The sequence below is a fragment of the Pseudorca crassidens genome, chromosome 16 (genome assembly GCF_039906515.1).
Source record: "Pseudorca crassidens isolate mPseCra1 chromosome 16, mPseCra1.hap1, whole genome shotgun sequence".
Classification (NCBI taxonomy): Eukaryota; Metazoa; Chordata; class Mammalia; order Artiodactyla; family Delphinidae; genus Pseudorca; species Pseudorca crassidens.
The window spans coordinates 25,819,005-25,845,523 of NC_090311.1; the positions used below are offsets into that span (position 1 = coordinate 25,819,005).

Here is a 26,519-nt window from a genome sequence, read left to right on the forward strand (position 1 = left end):
TTTGTTGTTGTTGTTTTTTAATTTATTTATTTTTGGCTGCATTGGGTCTTCGCTGCCGTGCGCTGGCTTCCTCTAGTTGCAGCGAGCGGGGGCTACTCTTTGTTGCAGTGCGTGGGATTCTCACTGCAGTGGCTTCTCTTGTTGCGGAGCACAGGCTCTAGATGCGCAGGCTTCAGTAGTTGTGGCACGTAGGCTCAGTAGTTGTGGCTCGTGGGCTCTAGAGCTCAGGCTCAGTAGTTGTGGTGCATGGGCTTAGTTGCTCCACAGCATGTGGGATCTTCCCGGACCAGGGCTCGAACCTGTGTCCCCTGCATTGGTAGGCGGATTCCCAACCACTGTGCCACCAGGGAAGCCCCTTATGTTCACTTTGTAATTGTTTATAATGGTAACGGGAGCCACCCCCTAGTTGAGAAAACCCCTATATAGCCCTTCCAGATCACACACATGTTCTCTACCCTAGATGTAACCATTATCTTTACTTTTATAGTAATTATTTCCCTTTTTAATTCTATATTTTAAAATTTGGGAATCCCCGAAAGGAGAGCAAGGACAAACCCTCTGATGCAGGGGTACGCCAGGAGTCAGAAGAGCTAGGTGTAGTCTTGGTTCTAACCCGTCTTAGACTGTACTCCCACCGTGCAAGTCATTTAAAATCAGCCTCAGTGTTCTCCTCTGAAAAATCAGCATTATGAGGGAGGCATAGGGGAGCTCTCTTCAGAAAAGAAACAACTGGGGATATTTGGCATGGTTTATAAATAGCACACGAAGCAATGAATTTTCCTCTTTACCATGAGAAATCACCATTTGTAAAGGGTTGCCTCATGGGCTCCTGTTACATGATTGAAAAGCAAAAATAAAAACACCTCCTTCACAACATTTCCCTAGTTAGGTCCCTTGAAAGGAATAAGGTTAATAAGAAAAAGAAAATAAGGACAGTTAATACAAGATTAACTACTAAGCCTAGAAGCCATACCAATCCTTCTGCGCTTGCTGTGCAAACCTTTCCTCCCGAGCAACTTGACATTTTGAGGCTCTGCTTTCCTGAGGATGCTCATTTCCTATTCACAAAGAAAGGGATGTGATGGAAGCTTGTTAACTCAGAACAGAGAATAAACCGTCCAGGACGCCTCACCTAACACAAACAGGCTCTGAGTTATATGTCAAATTACCATAAGCAGCTCCAGTGCTCTTTGGTTCCCTCCTGTGAGCATCCCTGCCAAGCTCCACGTGCCCTTCTTGGCTTCTGCTTGTAATGAATTAAACATGTAAGTCAGAGTCATAGATTAAGCCATAGGCCTGCCATCATTTGAACTATAATGGGGAAAATACCCTCACTTTTAATTTTGATGACACTGTGCTAATTCTAGTCCTAAAATGGGGCCACAAACTCAAAAAGCCTACAGGGGTCGGCAACATTGACTGGGTAGGGACGGTGCCTAAAGGGACACGCCCTGTGTAACAGGTGAGCCAATACTCACTGGGGCCATGGCAGCTGTGCAAAATGCAGAGCTCATGTTGCCAATTTTTCAAGAGAAGCCAGAAATTCATATGTTATGGAAAACCTTCTGGTTTATAAATGTGGGCAACTAGTTCAAACAATTTTTTTAAATTCTGTAACCTCTCCAGAATCTAGACCTATAAGTCTGTGTCTGAGTTGGAAGGGAACTTAGAGTATGCCAAGTTCAAAACCTCATTTTACAGCTGGAGAAAGCGAACCCCAAAGTGGACAAATGATTTTCCGAGGGGCAAGTAGCTAATTCAGCAGTAGAGTCAGATCTAGAAAGAACACCTGCTTTCTGTCTCCTGCATCACTTTTCCTTCCATGAATGAGAAGAAGGTTAACGGCTTTCAGCCTAGTTTGCAAAGTCAGAGGACACAAGTCTGGCTTACAGAGCACCCAGAACATCATCAATTCACCATTCTACTTTTTTACTCTCTCTGGCTTCTGGACAGTATATAGGAGGCACTCTGCTATTATATGAGGCAACGGACAGAACACTTCTGTCCTCAATTGATTTTCCCTTCACCTGGAGCCTGTCACTGCTGTACGGCTCTGCTACATGAAAGGAGGGACTAGTGTGGCCTGTTGGGGAAGGGGATCGGGACGACGGTCAACCATCCAAGACAAGCAAGGCTCACTCGGCAGAAGATGAAGTACAAAACTTACATTCGCAGAACACTCCCATTAACCTCAGTGGGAGCTGTGCTTACGGGAACTGCAGGATCAGCAGTTGAACAGAGACTGGAATGAAGCAGTAAAGCTCAAGTCATGGGTTATTATTAGGATTGTCTACTTCCAGCTTCATATTTACAAAAGAGTTCATTCTGACTATCTAGTGAGACCTCCCTCTGCTGACTCTTAGGGCAGGGTCTACAAAAGAAACCCTGTTTAGATCCAAATTGTGGCATGTGTACAATTGAAGAAACTTGGCAAAGCACAGAAGTGAGGACAGGTACCAACAAAGTTCAGAAAATATGCCTGGCTGTTTTTATCCTGTTGGCCCCCGGGGTGCATAATATTCCATTGTTAGCAATCCAGGCCTAGGATGGTGCCTGGTACACAGTAGGTACATAGTTAATATTTAGTGACTTAATGAAAATGTCGACTGAAAGAGAAATACACAACGTAAGAGTTGTGAGTTGAGTTTTATTCAGGGTCTTACTGAGGACTCTAGCCTGGGAATCAGCCTCTTGGTAGCTCTGGGGGGACTGCTCTAAAGAGCTAGGGGGAGAATCCAGTGTAAAGATGATTTTGTCTGGGGAATATGTGTAATCAAGCATACATCTCAGTGAAAGGTTACTGCTAGTCACAAGGAACAGATATCTCAGTTAATCATTTTAGTGCTTTTCTATGTATGTAAAGATGTAAGAATCTGGGTTCACAAAAATTTTTCTTGAGCTATATCTAACTATCTAAGGGACCTGTTTTTCCAAAGCACAGAGTGGTTCATCCTGTTTTTCGTCCTGAATTCCTTTCAGGGTGTACTGTCATCAGTGGCAGCAGTAGCTAACAACTTAATCTTTGCAGAACCTGACAGCAAGCAACATTCTTTGTTTTACAAAGAAATGGATAGATAGGTTCATATTTCTTGCTGAACTCATGTAATAGGTCTCCCAACCTAATAAGGTTGGGAGCCATCAGAAGAAAGGCCAAGAATCAGTTAAGAGGAGAGGGTTCTGCTGCTGTCTTGGCATGACCTTTAAAGCCATGTGTGCCTTAAGGGGTGTGGGGGTAGGGGTCCTGTTTAGGCTACTGCTGTGCCTCCCCCAGCAGGTAAAAGCTGAAAAGCCTCTGCAGGCTTCCATGATTTTTAATAAATCCTCCCCCCTGCGATAATGAAGCACTGAAAATACTGTATTTGATACAATAATCAATTAAGAGAAAATCTGCTCCTTTAACTCTTTAAGTCCAATATCTTTTGAAAAAGGTTTGTGGCGAGGGAAGAATTAGGCCTCTGTTTCTATGGCACTGCTGTTAGTAAATATGTTAAAACGTATTAAATGATTGCAGAAGGTTGACAAGTATATAATCTAGGTGGTGGGTAAATGGGTCATCACTATAATTCTTTAAACTTTTCTGTATATTTGAAAATGGTTCTAATAAAATGTTGGAGGTAAAGCTGCCCGCTGTCAAAAGACCTACAGGCAGCTTCATAAACCACGTCCTGGCAGCAAAAGAAGCATTGGTCTTTAGCTGGTCCTGACATCACATGCTCGCAGCAACCATGTATCAGTAGATCTAAACTAATAATAATCTAAACCATGTGCCACGCGCTCTTTCAGAGAACTTCATACAGATGAAACGAAGGCACAGAGATGTTAAATTATTTTCTCAAGGCCAAAATGCTAAATGGCAGTTAAGAGGGAAAAAACGAAAATGTTTGGCATCAGCTTTTTGCTCTTAATCATCATTCCATACTGCCTCTCACTCTCATAAGGATCAAATATTCCTAGTTGTCTATTTCACCTATTTTTGAATATTTAAGTAACTGTTTATGGCATTTCTCTGGGTAAAACATATCTACTTTAATTTTATATTGTCTAATATATATCTTTTCTAGATTCCAGATCAAATACAATTCTTAAAATGTATATATATATTTTGTTGTTGTTGTTGTTTGTTTTTTGTTTTTTTGCGGTACACGGGCCTCTCACTGTTGTGGCCTCTCCCATTGCGGAGCACAGGCTCCGGACGCGCAGGCTCAGCGGCCATGGCTCACGGGCCCAGCTGCTCCGCGGCATGTGGGATCTTCCCGGACCGGGGCACGAACCTATGTCCCCTGCATCGGCAGGTGGACTCTCAACCACTGCGACACCAGAGAAGCCCAAAATGTATATTTTTAATAAATGAAAATAATGTATAAAGTATGTTATTCTTTTTTTTAATTTTTATTTATTTTATTTATTTTTGACTGCATTGGGTCTTTGTTGCTGGGCACAGGCTTTCTCTAGCTGCGGCGAGTGGGGGCTACTCTTCATTGTGCTGCACGGGCTTCTCATTGTGCTGGCTTCTCTTGTTGTGCAGCACGGGCTCTAGGTACACCTGCTTCAGTAGTTGTGGCACGCGGGCTCAGTAGTTGTGGCTTGTGGGCTGTAGAGCACAGACTCAGTAGTTATGGTGCATGGGCTTAGTTGCTCCGCGGCATGTGGGATCTTCCCGGACCAGGGCTCGAACGCGTGTCCCCTGCATTGGCAGGCGGATTCTTAACCACTGAGCCACCAGGGAAGCCCTAAAGTATGTTATTCTTAGGAAAAGAACAATGTGAATTTCTAGACCAATATCATCACTCAACATCTTTTGGGGGAACTGAGAAGTTCAGAATGACAAGCTAAGGCTAATACCTCTTCCTCATAAATTTTGAAAAGCCTAATAAACCAAATAACCAGAACACTCTTTCTTTTCACCTTTTCCCCTCTCAGGACCATCGAGCATTCATGAATAGTAAAGTATGCCTAATCCCAGCTGTACCATTCTAACTAATGCTGTCACTGAAGTAGGTTATGATTGGGTAGATATTGAACTCTAGAACCAAGAAAGCACTGTTTAGAATCAAGGTCACACAGATGAATCGGGCTTAAAAGATACCATCTGCCCTTTCCTCCCTTTGTAGTAATAAGTTAGGGTCTACAGCTGAACCCACTCAGAAATCTGAGAATTTCTCCATTTTGAACAGCTTTGTTAAAAGAGGGGTCTGTCCTGTAAAATTCATTCCAATGTTTTACAAGACCTCTTGTATTCCCATAACTCTAATGAAAAAATTTCTTGGGTCATGCCAATTTCCCCCCTTTTTTTTTTTTGGCTGTGCCATGTGGCAAGTGGGATCTTAGTTCCCCAGCCAGGGGTGGAACCCACGCCCCCTGCATTGGAAGAGCGGAGTCTTAACCACTGGACCGCCAGGGAAGTCCCTCCCCTCTTATTCTTTTTGCACTGAGCTCTGAGCGACTAGTTGAGATTTTCTTATTAAAATTCTTCATTGCTTAAAGGCTGTTATTTAAAAACTGAACTATCAGCTCCCGATGACAAGGACCATGGCTTATATATGACTTACACTTTCTGTGCCCCTGACAAAGTCTTCAGGTACAACTGGTCTTCAATTTATTTACTCACTCTTGAACCTTCCCTTAATGCTCTTAATTTCTAATGATATAACCATCCTTGAAATATTCCTCAATCTTCTTCTTTAACTATGGAAACTAGAACTAAATTTAATACTTTCCTAAAAGTTTAACCAGGGCAGCTTATAAAGGAAAAGAAAACCTACCATTTTTACATCTCCTAGCTTGTCTTTTAAAAATTATCAAACTTGGGCTTCCCTTGGTGGCGCGGTGGTTGAGAGTCCGCCTGCTGATGCAGGGGACGCGGGTTCGTGCCCCGGTCCGGGAAGATCCCACATGCCGCGGAGCGTCTGGGCCCGTGAGCCATGGCCGCTGAGCCTGCGCGTCCGGAGCCTGTGCTCTGAGGCGGGAGAGGCCACAATGGTGAGAGGCCTGCGTACTGCAAAAAAAAAAAAATTATCAAACTCTTTTCCTGATCCGGTTAAGATTTACTGCAGATGGTCATTATTTTGTCACACATTAGGGTAAACTGAGGTCAAAAAATGATTACCTGTTTGTTTTCTTCATTCAACTGCACATTAAAAAGAAGAAAAAAAATTGTTTGATTTAAAAGACCAATTACCTCAAGAGCACTCCTACCAAATTTGATTTGGCAATCTTTTGGCATGATTAGCATGAGTTCAGTAGGAGCTCTGTTTAATGAAAAAACATGGTGAAAAGTCCAAAAGGTGCTATGCAGGTCAGAAGGAAGATGTTCTCCCTGAGGCCCTTGGCCAACTGTTATTTCCGAAGCCTTTCTTGCCCATCAGCCAAGCTTTCAGACTGCTTCTCAGTTCCATTTCTTGCCACTAGGTGGCACCAGACTCAGTTAAGAGAAAAACTGCTTAACTAGTCTTTAGATGATTTTGCTGTGAACCTTTAATTAATACTTTGTAAAAATAATTCATTAATTTTAATCTAAAATACGGTGGAGTTTTGCCTTTTATTCTTTCTTGTGGTATGGGCTGTGGGGAAGAGCAGGTTAAGACGTGTAACTCATTCTTTCACCTCCTGCCCACTGTCTTCTGGTCAGCTGTTGTTTTAGCAGCACTTCTCTGTGCCTCAGCAGCCGCTGGCAGCTTCAGGGGGACTTCTGGACTTCGCATTGTCAGACCCTTCTGCAAGCTTGAATGGATCTTTTATTATATCCTGTCAAAAGACAAACCAAAATGAAAGGACAAGTTAAAGGTGTTTCAACAGACCCAAACACGAACATTTCAGTTCGACTTAGGCTGATTTACCTAGAAGGAGGATAAAATTTTACAATTCTGTGAGGTCCTGGGAGTAGCATCAGTCACTAACTTATAAAGGTAGCTGTCTTTTCCTGAAGTTTCTAATCAAGTTATCACTACTTTCAAGGTAAACTTCATTTACAGCTTTGGAAAGGTGTTCCCTTTGGGGCCAAGAGAGTTGATTCTGCTTTGTTTCGTTTTGTGGGATTCCCATTTGTTTGTGCCTTTTACCTTTTTGGAACTGAGCTACTGAAATGCTGAAACTTCTTCCCTTCTCTTACTTTAATTTCTAGAAATGTGTGCAAGAGAAGGAGGTAAGACCCAGATACCAGGACCCTCATTAGCAGTTGCTGATGTTCAGATGTTGAGATTGCCAACCACAACCAGCAAGATTTCAGGGCAGAGTAAGTGGAATTTTCAAAAGATAAGACGGCACTCTTTATTTTTCCTCCTTTCATCTTCAAATGAGATACCTCCACCAGCAGTGCCAAGGGGGTCAGAGAAAAACCAGGCAAAAAGGTTGGAAGTCAAGAATATGAACAAGCCACCTTAAATAATGAAGGTGAACTCATTAAACATGAATTTACACTCATTATTTATTGGCGGTCACTGCAAATAGAAGGGTGTACAAGTGATATCAATATCACTTCCAAATGCATGCTTTCAGCCCCAGAAGCTCTCAAGACTTGAAAGAAATAAAAGGTGGGACACCTTGACAAGCAGTCCTTTCCAGCACCAACATCTTGTGCTTCTATGAACAGTATAGATACGGAGAGGTAGTGCAGCATACTGGTTAAGAATGTCAGCTCTAGGGGCTTCCCTGATGGCGCAGTGGTTAAGACTCCGCCTGCCAACGCAGGGGACATGGGTTTGAGCCCTGGTCCAGGAAGATCCCACATACTGTGGAGCGACTAAGCCCACATGCCACAACTACTGAGCCAAAAATAAATAAATAAGAAGAATGTCAGCTCTAGAATCAGATGTGGGTTCAGATTCACTGCTTTCTAGCTGCGTGACCTTGGATTAGCAAATTAATCTCTCTGAGCCTGTTTCTTCATCTGTAAAATGAAGATAAGGGGTATTGTGAAGAGTAAATGACGTGGTGCCTTCAACATATTAACTGTTCGATAAAGGCTAGGTCCTCTATACTATTACTACTGTTGTCATGTGATTACTACCACGACTGTTAACTGGAACAAGACAGTACATAGCACACCTCCTATTTGCATCATTTCAGATGCTGCAGTGTTTTAATAACATAATTCTTTTAAATAGCAAAAATACATTTTCCTTCTCAGGATTAAAAAAGGAGGAGGAGGAGAAGAAGAAAAAAAGGGCTCTCAAAAACAGTCATTATCGAGTCAACCCTCAGTAACAAGCAGTACTTTCATTCCTCTATTGCAGTAACTGATAGTAAAACAGAAATACAAGCAATTCCCTACATGCCGCCTGCTTACGGTACTCAGGAATCTATCATTAAGGTCCTCCATAAAAAAGATAAGAATGTCCTCCCCCGAGAGCACAAGGTTATATTTCTAGGACACACACTTGTTTCATTCTTTAAATCTTCCTTCAGTGTCAATTATTCCCATTTCAGAAACGTGGAGCTGATGGCAAGACAATGGCACAACCACAGGCTGAAAGAAATAAGCTAGGACAGATGGGAGATTGTTCTGATAAACCAGTTCAAACATGTAGAATGTTGCATTCCAGCCTGAGGTCAAGAACCCTCCTGCACATGAGGTGCTGCTAGCTAGGAGAGCTATGCTAGTAGAAAATCATCTCCTGCAGAAGCAAACTCATTTAACTACAGTTTCCCAGCCAGAGTGCAGTGGAAGTGCTTTGGCTGGGGAAAAGACTCCCTTTACTTGTAACTAATTTTCTGACATCTTTTAGAGCCAGGATTCAGGAAACCAGGTACAGGAGAATTAGAATGATGAAAATATTTCAAGATAAACATTGATTCTGACCAGCAAGATTTTGTTATCAGTGAAATACCAAGAATTTCAAAAGACCAATAACACATTCATGAAATGTAATGGACTGAAAAGTCAGAATTCAAGTTTTTTCTACTTTCCCCCCAAAAGTTACCTCCTTAGAAACACAGAAGAGTTGACAATAGCAGAGTGCTCAAGAACTGAATAAAGCAAAGAAAGAAAATCACTCTTTACCTCTAGAGGTGGCTTCTACACTTAGCTTGGACTTGATTCATGCTGGTAATAGTGGCCAAACAAGAACATACCAGGTTTTTTGGGCCCCAGGATTCTTGTCTCCAACTGAACTTCCTCAACCACAAATTTACCATTTTGGAGAGTGATCTGGCTTGCAGGATCTCAGTTCCCCAACCAGGGACTGAACCTGGGCCACGGCAATGAAAGCCTGGAATCCTAACCACTAGGCCACTAGGGAATTCCCAATAAGCTTTACTCTAAAAGTGAGAGAGTGGCATGGACATATATACACTACCAAACGTAAAATAGATAGCTAGTGGGAAGCAGCCGCATAGCATAGGGAGATCAGCTCGGTGCTTTGTGACCACCTAGAGGGGTGGGATGGGGGGGTGGGAGGGAGGGAGACGCAAGAGGGAAGAGATATGGGGATATATGTATATGTATAACTGATTCACTTTGTTATAAAGCAGAAACTAACACACCATTGTAAAGCAATTATACTCCAATAAAGGTGTTTAAAAGAAAAAAAAGACTACTTGGGAATTCCCTGGAGGTCCACTGGTTAGGACTCAGCACTTTCACTGCCAGGGCCCCGGCTTCAGTCCCTGGTTGGGGAACTTAGGATCCCACAAGCCGCCCAGTGTGGCCAAAAAAAAAAAAAAAAAAAGACTGCTTGTGAGGTAACAAAAGGGGAGGGAGGAAAAGGCACAAGAGTTACTTGTGTATCAATGTGTGCCCCATGTATCCAAAATTTCTATGAAATATAAACAACAGAAAGTAAAATTCATGGAGAAAAGATTACAGAAATTCTGAGCTCAGGAGAAAGGGTTTATGAGAGAATGATAAAAGAATCCTGCAAAGATGGTCAGAACTCAAATACGTAGAACACAGTTCCAAGGGACCAAGAATATTAACAAATACAAGTCCATAACCATAACCACCTCGATTTCTTAAGTATGTATTATTTGCCAGGCATTGGCCAACACTTACATGTATCATTCCATTTGATTCTCACAACCTGAGGAAAAAAGGGATTATTACCTCCCCACTACACATGAGGAAACTGAGGGTTTAGGGAGGTTAGGTAAGGTATCCGAGATCACACATAATTGGCAGAGCCAAGATCTGAACCTAGTCTATCTGACTCCAAGACCTGTGTACTTAAACCCCATGCTGTGCCACCACCCTGCCCCAGCAAGATCAGTAGCTTATTTCCCTGGGCTTCCAACATCCAGTGCCTTGAGGTGCATCACTGTAATGACTTTGGTGAATGTTAGAAGTTCTATCAGAGGAGCTTTCCTGGTGGTGCAGTGGTTAAGAATCCACTTGCCAATGCAGAGGACACAGATTCAAGCCCTGGTCCAGGAATATCCCACATGCCACGGAGCAACTAAGCCCGTGTGCCACAACTACTGAGCCTGAGCTCTAGAGCCTGCGAGCCACAACTACTGAAGCCCACGTGCCTAGAGCCCACACTCCGCAACAAGGGAAGCCACCGCAATGAGAAGCCCACGCACCGCAATGAAGAGTAGCCCCCACTCACTGCAACTAGAGAAAGCATGGGTGCAGCAACGAAGACCCAACAGAACCAAAAATAAATAAATAAAATAAATTTTTTTTAAAAAGGAAGTTCTATCAGACAAAAGAGACTTGAAATCCATCACTAAGCCTGTTCTAAATAATAAAATACTATAAAATAATGAATGGATTAATAAAATAATTATGATAGCATGAATGGGGAAAAGGTAAAAATAAATAAGAGGAAGAGAGATGCTAATATCTGTTAAAACTACCTATCTGCCCTCCTCACAGGGAAGTTGTGAGAGATGACCTGAGATAAATTGTGATAAAATGCTTTAAAAAATGCTACACCAGGGCTTCCCTGGTGGCGCAGTGGTTGAGAGTCCGCCTGCCAATGCAGGGGACATGGGTTTGTGCCCCGGTCCGGGAAGATCCCACATGCCGCGGAGTGGCTAGGCCCGTGAGCCATGGCCGCTGAGCCTGCGCGTCCGGAGCCTGTGCTCCGCAACAGGAGAGGCCACACTAGTGAGAGGCCCGCGTACCGCAAAAAAAAAAAAAAAAAAATTGCTACACCAGTATTTCAGTTACTAGAATAATTCTAAATATGAATCTAAGACATTTTAGAAAATATTCATTTTCGAATATGCTGGAATATTGGCTCAAATATACATTTAAGAAATTAGATATGATAGAAATTAGCATTCCAAAACAGCAGAGCAATGAATTAATAAACAGGAAAATTTGACTAGCTAATATTCAGAAAAATAGCGACACTCTACCTGAATATTTATGTTAAAATAAATTCTAAGGACTTCCCTGGTGGTCCAGTGGTAAAGAATCCACCTTCCACCTTCCAATACAGGTTCCATCCCTGGTCAGGGAACTAAGATTCCACATGCCGTGGGGCAACTAAGCCCGCATACCTCAACTAGAGAGCCTGCGTGCTGCAAACTATAGAGCCCACGTGCTCTGGAGCCTGTGCGCCACAACAAGAGAGAGAAAACCCACACGTCACAACTAGAGAGAAAAAACCCAAACGCCACAACTACAGAGGAGCCAGCACGCCATAACGAAGAGCCCAGGTGCCGCAAGGAATATCCCGCATGCAACAACTAAGACCTGAGACAGCCAAAAATAAAAAGTAAATGAATAAATTAATTTAAAAAGAGGAATTTAGCATTAAAAAAATAAATTCCAGATGGAGTAAAAATTTAAATGTGAAAAACAAACCATGGAAGTACTAGAAGAATCTTCATGACCTTGGATTAAGTAATAGATTCTTAGCGATGATACCCAAAGCACGAGCAAAGAAAAACTAACTGGACTTCATCAAAATAAAACCTTTTATGTATCAAAAGACACTATCAAGAGAATAAAAAGATAACACACAGAATGGGAGATGTTTTTGCAAATCATTTACGTGATAAGGGTCTAGTATCCAGAATATATAAAGAACGCTTACAACTCTGCAACAAAAAGACAAACTACCCAATTTAAAAACAGGCAAAGGACAAGACAGTTCTCTAGAGAAAATATACAAATGCTCAAGAAATTATACAGTTAACAAGCACATGAGAAGATGCTTAACATCATTAGTCATTAGGGAAATGCAAATCAAAACCACAGTGAGGTACCACTTCACACTAAGATGGCTACAATCAAAACAGAACAGAAAATAACAAGTGTTGGCAAGGATGTAGAGAAACTGGAACCCTTGTACACTGCTGGTAGGAATGTAAAACGGTGCAGCCACTGTAGAACACAGTTTGGTGGCTTTCCAAAAACTTAAATGGAGAATTGCCATATGACCCAACAATTCCACTCCTAGATATAGACCCAAAAGAATTGAAAATAACTACTCAAACAAGTACATGAAGCACATACACAGGCATGTTCACAGCAACACTACTCACAATAGCCAAAAAGTGGAAACAACCTAAATGTCTATCAACTGATGAATGGATAAAAAAAAAAAAAAAGAGGTCTAGCCTCATTTTTAGTCCCTAATACAAGGGACTACTGTTCAGCCATAAAAAGGAATGAAATACTGCTATATGGATAAACCTTTAAAATATTATATTAAGTAAAAGAAGCCAGACAAAAAAGGCCACGTAGTGTATGATTCCACTTACATGAAATGTCCAGAATAAGCAAATCCAGAGACAGAAAGCAGATTAGTTATTGCCAGGGGTGGGAGAGGGGGAGATTGGGGAATTACGGCTTAATGGGCATGGGATTTCTTTTGCAGGTGATGAAAGTCTTCTGGCACTAGATAGTGGTAATAGTTGTACAACCTTATAAATATACTAAAAGCTGCTAAACTGTACATGTTAAAATGGTTAAAATAATGAATTTTATGTTACATGAATTTTATTTCATTTTTAAAAAGTACTAAAAGAAAACATAAGTAAATTTATAATGTTCACATAGAGCATTGTGAACTTCCTATAATAATTCCTTTAACCATTTTCTATTAGAGTGATATTCATTTTTGATTGCTCTATAGGAGACTATTATATTTTGCAAATATTTTCTCTCATTTATCTTTTTATTTGCTTTTTTTTCCCTGAATAGATGTTTTCAATTTTTATGTAGTCGTTTCCTTTATGGTTTCTTTCTCCTTTCTTTTCTTTTAATTTATTAAAAGAAAAAAAAGTGAGCGGGGGCTACTCTTCGTTGTGGTGCTCGGGCTTCTCATTGCGGTGGCTTCTCTTGCTGTGGAGCATGGGCTCTAGGCGCACGGGCTTCAGTAGTTGTGGCTCGCGGGCTCTAGAGCACAGGCTCAGTAGTTGTGGCACACAGGCTTAGCTGCTCGGCGGCATGTGGGATCTCCCCGGACCAGGGCTCGAACCCGTGTCCCCTGCATTGGCAGGCGGATTCTTAACCACTGTGCCACCAGGGAAGTCCAGGAAAATGAAGTTATGAAGGTAAATCATTTTATAGGTACAAAAATGCTAGAAATAAGTTATGATGGCCAACTAAAAGAACAATGCTCTGTTTTTTGCTTTAGCAGTCTGTGGTGACCATAACGATTTTTTAAATGGTTCTCTGTTTGAGGTTAGGGAATTGAAAGCCGAGCAAACCTTTGCTTCAAGAGCAGTATAGCCTCCACATGTCGTCAACTTCTCTCCAATTGGCCTGATCAGAAAATCTTGGGCAAATCGTGAATTCTTCAGGATAGCTGCTGTTTCTTCGTCCACTTCAACAGTTTCATCTTTCTGAAGGGTAGCATGAAAAACACATTCTTAGAGATGCCTCTTTTGTCTCAATAGAAGAAAAACACCCTGAAGTTCTACTAATGAGCAATATCTCAAAATAAGGAGACCACACCTTTTGACATAAGTATTTTCTCATGTTCAGACCCTGCTGCTAGCTTCATGCTTATTTTCACGTGGAACTGACCAGTGTCGTTATCAGTTTTCCTTTGGTGACAGTGCAAAAAAAAGGGCACTCGTGGCTCCAGTGTCTAGTCTCTGCTCAGAGGCAAATGTAGAAAACCACTGCTCTCTGAGTTTCACCTTATTCATTGCTAAAATGAGGGCTTTGGACTAGTGGCTTTTAAAGTGTATTTCCTTGCGTTCCAGGGTGCCTGGGAAGGGTGTAAAGGGTCTACGCCTTGGGAACCAGGAGCGAACACAGGAGATTCTGAGCTGTCCAATCCCTGCTCCTATCAGATAAACTCTGCTTGTATCCCTTCAGATACTGGGGTTATATAAAGCAATGACGGACACATAGTAAGTATCGGTCTTTTAACTAAAATTTTGCTGAAAGAAATAATTCTGGGGGGGTTGGAGAGTGGGCGAAATGGCTAAAGTGGATCAAAAGATACAAACTCTCAGTTATAAAATAAATAACTCATGAGGATATAATGTACAGCATAGTGACTTTAGTTAATAATAGTGTATTATATATTTGAAAGTTGCTGAGAAAGTGAACCTTAAAAGTTCTCATCACAAGAAAAAACAATTTGTAAATATGTGTGGTAATGGACATTAACTAGACTTACTGTGGTGATCATTTTACAATACATACAAGTATTAAATCATTATGTTGTATACCTGAAACTAATATAATGTTATATGTCAATTATATCTCAATAAAAAATAATCCTGCTATTAGAAATGTTTTGAAAGCCAGTAGACCAGAGTAATGATTTCAAAGGCCCTTCCCACTCTGATCCTGTGAACCTAATGAAGCAGGCAAGTGGCAGTGTATCAGTGAAAAAGCATTAATGGCTCTGCTGCACCAGGGCGTATTTTAGAAATTTGAAAATGCTATCTAGACAAAAAAATCAGATGAAGGAAACAGTAAAGTTCTTCCACCTTTGGAGCAAATAATGACTGTATCTTCTATTTACTGAGTTCCCAGTACCAATGTTTTGCTATATTATTGCTAATCTTTACAGAAATTCTGCCCTGTAGGTATTATTATCCCTACTTTTACAGTGGAGCAAATTGTATCTCAAACAATTTTGGTGGCACATTCAAGTTTACCTGAGTAATAAATAAATAACAGAGCCAGAATTTGAAACCAGGTATCTAATTCCAAAGGCTGTACGTCTCTGTTTTGAGAAAACAAAACCTACTCTAAAAAGAGTAGTAGAAATGTTAATGTCATCATTAAACACTAACAATCCTTAATTCCACAATACAATTAAACAACTGAAATACTGTTATGCAGTCCTCTCCTATTTTTCCATCCTTTCTCTATAATTCCATTAATCTGATGTCTGAATGACGTTTCTCATAGAAAAGTTTTTTAGAAGTCACAATGGTATTTGGTTATGTAGGAGAATATTTTATTCTTAGGAGATGCATGCTGAACTCTTTAAAGGTAAAACGTCATGATATCTGCAACTTACTTTTCAATGGTTCAGCAAATATGTATATACGTATATGTATATGTGTGTGTATATATATAGACAAACGCACGTACACCAAGACCAGAAAAGTGAGAAGCAATGGAAGGTTAAGAAAAGGCTCCTGGAGCAAAGGGAAGAATAGGAAGAATGCTGGAAGTCACGGAAATCTTTATTTACCTTAAATGTGAAATTTGCATCAAATATTAGTTCTTTTTCGTGTCTTGTGATTCCTCCATTGTAAATAACCTGGCATCTTTTGGTTGGTCCTGTCTTAGGGAGTTTGAAAAGGCGAAATGTAGCAGAAACAAAACGGCAGTCACCTAAAAACAGAATATACTCATGGTTCATCTCCAGCACTCCAACGGCTATTGGTTTGCTCAGCAGATGAAGGCTTAATATTATAAAGACGATTTCTTCTTTGCATGCCATCAATTATCTTTATGGGCCCATCACTCTATTTACTGTATAACTTCAAAGTGCTTTATTAAATGCCAAACTTTGGGAGGTTGCCATTAAACAGAAGACAAGATGGAGATTTCCAGACGACAAAAGTCTCCTTCAGTGAGACTCACTCAGGAGACACTTGATAATCACCAAATTTGAACCATTCAGGGTGCAGTTATAACAGTCCCTACTGCTGTTTCTTACAGATCATGTTTTCTAGTTCCTTGTTTTGAACTGTAATTAAATTGGCAGTGACCAAACGTGGAGGGCAGAACCCAATTTTTTGGGCAAGGATAGCAAGGTCCTTCCAGTACAAAGCACCACCCAGGCACTCACCTAAAAACAAGAAAAATCACAGATCAACCAATACAACTAGGTATTAAGGGAATTATTCTTCTGTATAATTGATTAGGCTATGGTATTACTTAAAGCATAGGTTCTAGAAAAATAGAAGAAGGACCTGAGGGTCCCCCAAGGTATAGAAAGTCATGGTTGAAACCAGATATGCTAGCTAATGGTCTCTGGGAACCATTGTTCAGGACAGTCACTAATATATTGGTTCTATCAATCATAATATTCATGTATGTATTAGGTCACATTCTGAAAAGCACTCTATGTAAAAAAACATACAAGAAAAATTCCAAAACTGCCTCTTAGTTCCAGATTAATCTCATAATGATCTGCTACTAGAACAGTAATTACTATTAATGTTCATAAGGCATTTTACAGTTTTTAAATTTATTACATCAACAAATTAGAAATAATCTAAATCATCACCAATAGAGAAATGGTCAAATAAGTTATGGTACAGCTGTACAATACAGTTGTATAATACAAACATTTAAATTTTTTTTAAGTTTTAGGTTTAGGAAATATGCTAAATAAAATTAGAATACTAAATTCTATATGCAGCATACTCCCAATATTATTATACACACCCACAGGAAAACAAAACCCTAAAAGTGTGTATACTAAGCTATTAAAAGAGGTTATTACTGGGTTATGTGCTTAGTAGTAACTTTTTTTTTGTATTTTCCAACTTTTTTTTTTTTTTTGGCTGCACCACATGGCTTTCGGGATCTTAGTTCCCCGACCAGAAATTGAACCCGGGCCCCCTGCGGAGTCCTAACCACTGGACCACCAGGGAATTCCCTATTTTCCAGCTTTTTAACAATATCCATTTCTTCTTGTATAATAAGAAAAAAGTTAACATAATTTATTTTAAAAGTTAAGAACTTTTGATTTCATAACCAGACTGACCAAACACATGCATTTATCTCCTCAACGTCCAGAGACTCCATGAAAATGACAGTAAAGGAATCGACAACACAATAATGATGAGAACATGGGAAATTAAGGAGGCAGCATCAACTCTGGAGCAGTTGCCGTCATTTCCACACTAGAGCTTTTAAGAATTTTTCACGTTCATTATCCCATTTAATCTTCATAACAGCCCTCTAAGGCAGACTGAATTATTACCTATAGTTTACAGTACAGAACACACGACTCAAAGAGATTAATTAAATTGTCCAAGGTCATACCAGATTTGAGTGTCAGAGGAGGAACAGAACCTAAGCCTCCTGAACTAATCCCATGTTCCCACATCACAAAGCCTCATCCTGGATATTAGCAGGATGGAACTCTGTACTTGGACAAGTATCTGCCTCAAAACAAAATAAAACACAAAAACCTACCCCTTAAAACTTTGTGTGTCCTGACTTCTTCTGGCAATTCAAGGCTAGCATAGACGTCACTGAAATATAGCTCCCCACCGTGCTGAAACAGCAGAATTAATCCAAACAAGGTTAAAGATTACATTAGTCCCAGATAGCAAAGGAATGAGGGGCTAAAATCAAGTTTTAAAAAAACAACCGAAGTTCTTGAGCTGACCCTTTTTGGACAAATAACTACTAGCTGCCTCCCTAGTTATAATCATAGCCAACTGCCAAGATTTGTTTTCAGTGCCTCACTCAACAGGTAATAAAATAACTTTCCAAGCTTAACCAATCTGAAGCAAAAGCAACCCCAGGTTGTTACAGAACTAACAGAAGTAAACGGTATTCATAAACTCTTCTCCCTTAAAAATTATATAACTTTTGTAATGTTATTTATTTTTATAATAACACATTATCTTTTTAAAACATTGTCCTTAAAATCTGAGGCATATGAGTGATCAGGAATTTTAAGATTTTATTCAACTAATTTCAAGAGCATGGACATCTAGATTCTATAGTAATGTCTCTACCTTCTACACATACACCCTGGTGAAAACAGTGAGCTGGTCTATACAATGGCCTACTCACTAAGACATTGTTAAATCACTTCTACATTGATATTCTTATTTGATCTCTAAAACAGCCCTATAAAACCAAGAATCTCATAATCTTCTATCTTCTGTCATGAAGAGATACATCTCATGATACATATAGAGGGTGTGGAGCTCCTGCAAGTTTTCCTTTAAGAGACTAGTTAATGGAAAAGATCCATCTTCCTTAACTTCCCAAAGATCTGGAGCCCTGATGGATACAAAATAAGGATCCCTGAGAAACACTGTCCATGCTAGGAACGTATATTCAAAATAACCTTAGTAGTCAGTCCAAAGGTCCCCGCAGCTCTGCAGATGCTATTCTAGGATTATGTACAGCAGCAAGCAGGAGGAAAAACAGCCAAGAAAGCAAATTTTAACATATTCAATCACAATCGTGACTCTCAGATTTATCACCTTTTGCAAGCTAGAGGAAAACAAATTCATATCTAGGGTATTCCTGTCACTCCCACATTTTGCCACTCTTTCTAATTTAATGGAGAAATTGAGAGTTTGAGCTCTCAGCTCAAGGGGACAAGAACAGGACATATCCCATGTGCTCTCACTGATGTTCAAAGACCACTGGTCTCCCTCTTCCCCTCACCTTTAACACTCGATATACCTCCTGCAGCACTTGCTGTTTATCATGTACAAGGTTAATGACACAATTGGATCTAAAAAAGAAGAGACAGAATGTCAAGCACATCTGCAGACTACTTAGACACCTTCAAATCCTTTGGAGATTACCTAAAGGTGGTTCCCACCATTTTCTCAAAGCTACACTATTCTTCCCACCTCCCTCCTCTCTTCCCCACACTCAACTTTGTCCCAAGATAAGGGAGATGGACAGAGTGTTTGAAATCTCAATAAACTGTTAGCAAGTCTGAGTGTGTAGAAAAAATTTTGAGGCATGCTTCTTATTTGTTTCTGCCCTGATGTTGACTATGCAACACAATGACCTGGGACCAGATGCCTACTGCACAAGGCATTTCTTATGCCACATGTAAATAGGCTAAGTTCCTCAAAGACAGCTTTATTAAGGCATGATTTGACAACTCAGAGGAAAAACAGCAACACAGAATCCTATAATTTGCCATGAAAATAATACTGAAGATAACATATTGTATAAGCAGCCTCATTGGTCTTGCTGGTCTTTTGGGCTCATTCGTAAACCACGGTTAAGTTTAAAATACATTCTCGGGACTTCCCTGGTGGTGCAGTGGTTAAGAATCTGCCTGCCAATGCAGGGGACACAGGTTCGATTCCTGGTCTGGGAAGATCCCACATGCCATGGAGCAACTGTGTGCCACAACTACTGAGCCTGTGCTCTAGAGCCTATATGCCACAACTACTGAAGCCCGAGTCCCTACAGCCCATGCTCTGCAACAAGCGAAGCCACCGCAGTGAGAAGCCAGTACACCACAATGAAGAGTAGCCTCTGCTCGACACAACTATAGAAAGCCCGTGCACAGCGACAAAGACCCAATGCACCCCCCCAAAAAAAATTAAAATACGTTCTCTCTCAGGCTAGTGTGTTCTGTGGCTGGTGGACCACAAGGGCCCCAGGCCATCTCCATCCCTTTATTAAGTTATGCTAAGTTTAGTTTAACCCCCCAAATAAGAATCCATTCAGCAAAAAGTGGTGACATTCATGTGTTCAATAGGAAATGGGCTATCTTCACAACAGTAAGGACATAGACCTACATAACAATATCATAACTCTCATTCTTGATTCCAGCCTCTCCTAACTTCTCTATGTAGCCATGAATAAAAGTCACATTGGGTGCCTGGAAGCCATATTTTTCCATGTGATATTCAATGTACTTGTTAGCCACTTCTACCTAAAGGAAGAAAAAAAAATAGATTTGATAATCAACATTTTTTAATGCACTAATTTTTTCCTAAAGTTTCCTATTACTAATGGAATGAACTGCCCCCAGAATGTTTTAGGTACGTAAACGAGGTTCATCTGCGCATGCAGGATATACTACAGAGTGGGACAACTCAATGGGGCATAAACCCCGTTTGATACATGGGTTTTATTTGAATAAACTCTTCACGCAATAAGAAAATCTTTCAGGATAGATGGCAGAAAGAAGGAAAAGATCAAACTCCATTCAGTCATCATGATATTCATAAATCAGATCAAACCTTTGACTCTGTTCTCCCAGAGAAGCCCCTAATTGTCAAAGTTCTCGGTTTCCAGGTCAGGAAGCAGTAATGGCACAAGCGAGCACTGCATTTAGCACCCTTCTTAAATTATCCTTGAAGAGTCACAAGGAAACAACTTTATCTCTAAAAGAATGCTTTTCAGAATTTTTTCCTCCTTATCCTTGAAATAATTGCCTCACCTGACCTTCTGTCACGTCTATTCCGGTAACATGTCCCTTCTCACCAACCAGCTGACTAAGTGCATAGCAGTCTCAGCCACTTCCACTCCCCAGGTCCAAAACCCAGCAGTTTTCCAGACACTCAGGGATGACCAGACCACAGCCATAATATCTGGGAAATAGAAAATATATACACATTTTTTCCCTTTAGAGACGAGAAGATGTGGAACCATTAAATCTTATAAATCCTTCCTCCTTCCCTCCCTCCTTTCCTTCCTTCTTCCCTCCCTCCTTTCCTTCCTTCCATCATTCATTCAATTTCTTTTTAGATGTTTAGTCTCCCTCACTACACCGGAAGCTCCATGAAGGCTGGGACTCTATCTGCTTTGTTTACCATTGAATTGATGGGCACTGCACCAGGTACTAAGACAAATAAACCAACTAAAATATTTGTTAGGCATTAACTGAGCATCTTATGCAGGTCCAGGACTTGCTAGTTATTGAAGAAGAAAGGTAAGACAAGAATTCCGTCCCTTAAGTGTATTTAACGAGGGAGATAAAACGCAAACACAGAAAACATTTTCCATGATTTATTTACAAACTGAGTGGCACAGGAAGTAAGTGTTATAGTGGTTTGGGAAAGTGGTGCCCAAGGATTAAAGAAGGCTTCACAAAGTAGGCAGGACATCAGTGAAGCGTTGGATAGGTAGGATTTGGAAGGTAGAAAGCGGGGGGGGCTTCCCTAGTGGCACAGTGGTTAAGAATCTGCCTGCCAATGCAGGGGACATGGGTTCAAGCCCTGGTCTGGGAAGATCCCACATGCCGCAGAGCAACTGAGCCCGTGTGCCACAACTACTGAGGCTCGCACACCCAGAGCCCATGCTCCGCAACAAGAGAAGCCACCGCAGTGAGAAACCCTCGCACTGCAACGAAGAGTAGCCCCCGCTGGCCACAACTAGAGGAAGCCCTCGCGTAGGGATGAAGACCCAATGCAGTCAAAAATAAATAAATAAATTATTTTTTAAAAAAGGAAGAAAGAAAGCAGGGGGAAGGCATTCCAGATTGATAACTTCATGCCGGGCAGGCAGAAATCATCTTGGCAGTGTGATGGCAGGAGGAAGGGAAAGGTCTGGCTACAGTAGCATAGTGCATCAGAGGGAGCCAAGGTTGGTTAGGAAGGGAGGGCCAACGTGGACAGGCTTGAATGTCAGCTCCAAGGAGTGTGAATGTATCCTGTGAGTAAAGGGGCATATGTGTGGGTCACTGGAAGTTCTTCAACAGAGCAGTAAGATGATCGATCAGTGCTGTGCTTTACCAGTTTTATAATAGATAAGGCAAGCCCCATGGATTGGAGGAGACGGGTTAATTCCCTAGCGACCTGGCATCACTATATTTTGAGAAAGATGCTGTCTGGGGTCTTCGTGGAGGCAGCACAGGGCACTTTACCTCAAGGATACTTCCTCATTTACATTCTGCAGGGCTTCCCGGATGTGCTTAGGGACTGGCCTGGCTGCAGTGACACACGCATTGGTCTGGAGGTCTGCTGATTTCTTCAGCACCTGCCCGTAGTAGGTCTGACCCAGGGTCCAAGGGTGGGGTGAGGGGTGAGAAAAGAAGAGTTCGAGTTGGTGTCCTCAGGGTGGAGGCGCCCATACGCCCCACCAACCCCCCAACAGCGCCCCCAGGCCTGGCCAGCCTTTGCTCGCTACAAAGCTCTAAGCCCGGACTTGGCCCTGCCCCACCCCAGGGATCCTGGCGGGCCAGGCCGGGCTTCCAAAGGCCTAAAGCTCCCACTCAGCTGAGGCTCCACCGCAGCCATAGGCCCTACTGCGAGCACCTACCTGCACGTCCTTCCGGATCTCAGCGTCACGGGTGGTGGCCACTGCCAGGAGGGAGAAAAGGCAGCTTAAAGGCGAGGGCGCTGAGCCCGCATGGGGGAGGGGAGCCCCGGGACTGAGGGGTGGTCTAGGGGCGGGCGGCAGGCGGGAGCGCAGCGGGTGGTGATGGTGGGCGGTGGGGGTAGCAGGGTTAGGGGCAGAGAGCCTGCCCTGGGGGCGGGCGGGGAAGCGAGGGACCACACTCACTGTCTCCTCGGCCTCCAGACCTTGGAACTTGGGTCCCCAGCAGCCGGCTCTCGAGGCCCAGCGCTCCGTAGGCCCAGGGCTCCCGAGGCCCCGCGCTCCCGAGGCCCCGCCCCCGGGCAGGAACCCACCTGCGCAGTCCGACCACGAGTCCTCCCTCGCGCTACGGCCCTAGTGTGCCCAAAGTCAGCTTGGCTGTCTTTGGTCTTTCCAACCAGGAAGAGGCTCTTACTATTAAGGATCTTCCTTTATTGCTCCACTGTGCTTTTCATTTTATAATGCTCGTATGAACACCCACGTATATACTGATTTTTGCCCCCTTTGGGAATGAAATCACCTTTTCTCAGTCCACTTTTTAAAGTCAAGTGTATTGAGAGAGAATTTACATTCAGTAAAATTCACCTTTCTTTATAAAGTGTACAGTTCTGTGAATTCTAACAAGGTATATACATCACCGCAATCAAGGCTCTCACCCAAATGTTTCTTCCTGCCCCTTTGCATAGTAAATCTCCCCACCCCAGCTTCTAAACCACCATAGATCTGTTCTCCCTCCTTTCCCAGAATGTCATAGTGATGGAATCATATCAATGATTCCATACCAATCAATCTCAGTCTATTTTGAATTGTATTTAGGAAAGCAACTTTGCTAAGTTCATTTTTAACCTCTAGTATTTTTTTGGTCAATTCACTTGTTTTCTAAGTATTGTCATTTCATCTTGCAGAAAAAAAAAATTAATTTAATTAATTTCTACACTCCTACACTGGTATACTTTATTTCCTTTTGTGGTTATAACAAGAATTTCTATTCATTAGGATAGTAAGGCGATATGGGGTTCCAACTGAAAGGATATCTGAATGGAAGATTTACTAAAGCATACTCATTTTTCAGTCTCATCTGACAATAATAATCTTCCCAGATGTCAATTAGTTGTTGTTAAATGTTAAGAGGAAGGTGTTATATTTTTAACAAATTAAACCCATGGAAATGATCCTTTTTGGAATATTTTATAGGTTAGAATATCTCTATTAAGTGTGTAAAAATACGTTTTTATAGATATCTGGTTTTTGGCAATTGTTTAATGGTGAAAACACTCCAAAATATTAGTTTTCAAAACACTCTCTCCATAAAATTAGTTCCTTTAGAAAAGTTGTCACTGTCTCACTCATTGTTAAAATGGTAACTTTATCTTGAAAGGACAGATTAGTGGGAGGTTAAGGAAAAGGCTCTATCATTTTCCACTTGTTCACTTGTGCTTGTTTTATTGTATTATCTTCAATTTGTGGTTATTCACAAGAATCATTTGATAAGCCTTAAATCCACTTAACCACACACAGATAAACTGCAATAAAACAAACCACCATCAACTTACATTTAGTTATTCCCAGTTTTCCCTCAGGTATCTAGTGTGCAGGGCTGATTTTGGACCAGACTGCTTGTGACCATCATTCATTCTGATTGGTCAGTGCTTCAGCCACAGAATTTTTTGTTTTTAATATCACCCCTGCTAAATGATAGGTATGCTATGTAGGCCAAGTCAGATATCTCATATCAAGCCATATTTTAAATATTAGCAAAAAGCTAATTTTCTCTTTTTAAGATAAAAAATAAATATACACAGATATTTTCTTCCCTTACCTCAAAGGATGGCCTTGTGCATACCTCCACACATCCCACCTTGGAAGCTACTGGTCCGACAATTCCAGGATGGTCCAGAAAGGCAGATTTTTGGTTCAGTACACAAAACCATCTTTCAAGTACAGCTTTCCAAAATGGCCACCACCACTAAGTAAAGGATTCTCCAAACATTAGAAGTATTCAAGCAGAAGCTAGATGACCAACTGGTTACTTACCAGAGATGAAGTAGCAGGGGTAAATGGATTGGATTCAATTACTTCCTTTTCTTTTTTATGATGCTAAATACTAGAAATGACAGGAAGCACCCTTGTTTCTATTTATAAGAAAAGTAACAGATAATAGCAAGCTAGACTAGTAGTCAGAAGACCTACCATCAAGTTCAGTGACCTTGGGTAAGTCATTTAATCTCCCTGGCTATGTTTTTCATCTATAAAACATGAGGCTAGAATTTAATCACTTGTGAGGCCCCATACAGCTCTAATATTCTGGGGTTCTATTATTCTTTCTTCTAAAACATACTTTTAGAGAGTTTTTTTTTAAGTTTAATTAGAAATAGACATTGAACTTTTTCAGATGCCTTTTTGGTGTATATTACAGTGATGTACGATTTTATTGTTTTTTATTAATGTAATGTGTTCTGCAGCTGTTATATGAACTTTGTAACTCTAGAATTATGTTAGCAGTTCTTCCAAATATTTCTCTATTCAATTTTCTGAGATTTTATTAGGATTTTTGCATCTATGTTCATAAATAAGAATCTCCTAAATGTCTTTATATTATATTGCTTTTTACTTTTTTTAATGAAAATTACATTTACTTCAGCAAAGGAACTGGGTATCTTGCTATCATTTTCTATACTTTGGAGTATATGGAAATGATTTGTTATTTGATACTTTGGAAAAGTCTCAGGACAGCCATCACAAGCAGATGACATTTTAATTGGTTATTTCTGACAATTTATGGATTATTTCTCATAACCAGTCTGGACATATTCTCTTTTAAATGTCAGTTTTATCATATTATATCATTATAAGGAGCCAGATATTTTGATACTAGTAATTAAATTTTTAGCATCAAGCTGACAGATCTCTCTTTTCAAATCTAATTGATTTATTTTATATATCTCCTATTCAATTATAAATGTACTAATTTGTACTTTTACGATTGAGCTGACATTTTACCAATTTAATCTGTAAGAACCAATTAATGGTTTCATATATTTTTCTAATTTTTGTCATTCATGCTTGGTTTTCTTATTCCACTTTGATTTCTTTTGTTCTCTTTCTAAATTCTAACCACAAACTCCTTAAAAAAAAAAAAGAAAACATTTACTTACGCCTTATCCCTAATACAGATATTTAAAGCATGATTTTTTTCTTTATAGTACTGCTTGGGTATCATCACATAAATTTGCTTGCATAGATTTGAATTTTCATTATTTTGAAATTATCCTCCAACATATCCTCTACAACACAGATGTTATTTTAGAGAAGTACCTTTTGTCTCCATATTAACCTATTTCTATAAGAAACAAACTATCGAAGTATGTATACATTTCTGCCTGCTCTCACATTTCTGTCTACTTTTCTTTCATGTATTTTGGCATTATGTTCTTTAAAATGACTAAATCAGTACTACTAGGTTTTCATTATTTAATGTAAATTTCATCTTTATTTACCATTCAAATTTTGATCGTGAAATTTATTTTATCAGATATAACATAAGCAGTCACTGCTTCTTTAATATTTGTTCCAGCATGAGGAAGAAAACATAGACTATAGTTTAATTGTTTTTCATCTTAAATATTTCTTTGCTTTGTGTATACTTGGATGGTTAAACTTTGTTTTGTTTTCTAAACTGGTGACTTTTAAAAAAAATCAGTCCTTGGATTTTCTAAGTAGATAATCCTACTGTATGATAACAATTTTGTCTCTTCCTTGCTAATAGTTACATTTAATTTTAATTTCTGCACCAGGTGTGGCTTCCAGCAAAATGTTGAATAGAAACTGTGATAGCAACATCAAATGTTTTACTACTAATATGACAATTGCTGTAAGTTTGCAAGCCTTCTTTTTAAGGTAAGTTGAACCTGTTTATATTTAATAATTGTAATAAACATTTATAGAATGAATGTATAAGTGAATTCCTTCATACTGTTTTTTTACTTTAAGTTAATGTATATATATATAAAATGAGGAATAAATGTAATCTGATATGATTAGTCAACTTGATGATATAGAATATGAATTAAATTGGACTCATATTTGCCTTTTTTCTTTCAGTAAAAACACCATTTTCTTATGTCAGCTTTCTCCCAGTACCTTAGTGAATTAAGAACTGAGC

At 40.3% G+C, this 26,519-nt stretch overlaps 1 protein-coding gene across 1 annotated transcript; it reads right to left on the bottom strand.

Annotated features, from left to right (window-relative positions):
- AS3MT (arsenite methyltransferase) lies at positions 1-26,437 on the bottom strand. Its single transcript, XM_067709526.1, is given in 11 exon segments — positions 1-6,744; positions 13,603-13,737; positions 15,558-15,700; positions 16,029-16,160; positions 17,519-17,600; positions 18,734-18,803; positions 19,834-19,970; positions 20,481-20,631; positions 21,906-22,033; positions 22,301-22,341; positions 22,544-26,437. Coding segments are annotated over 11 exon segments (1,128 nt in total). The 5' UTR covers positions 22,545-26,437; the 3' UTR covers positions 1-6,636.
- Positions 26,438-26,519: the final 82 nt, after the last annotated feature.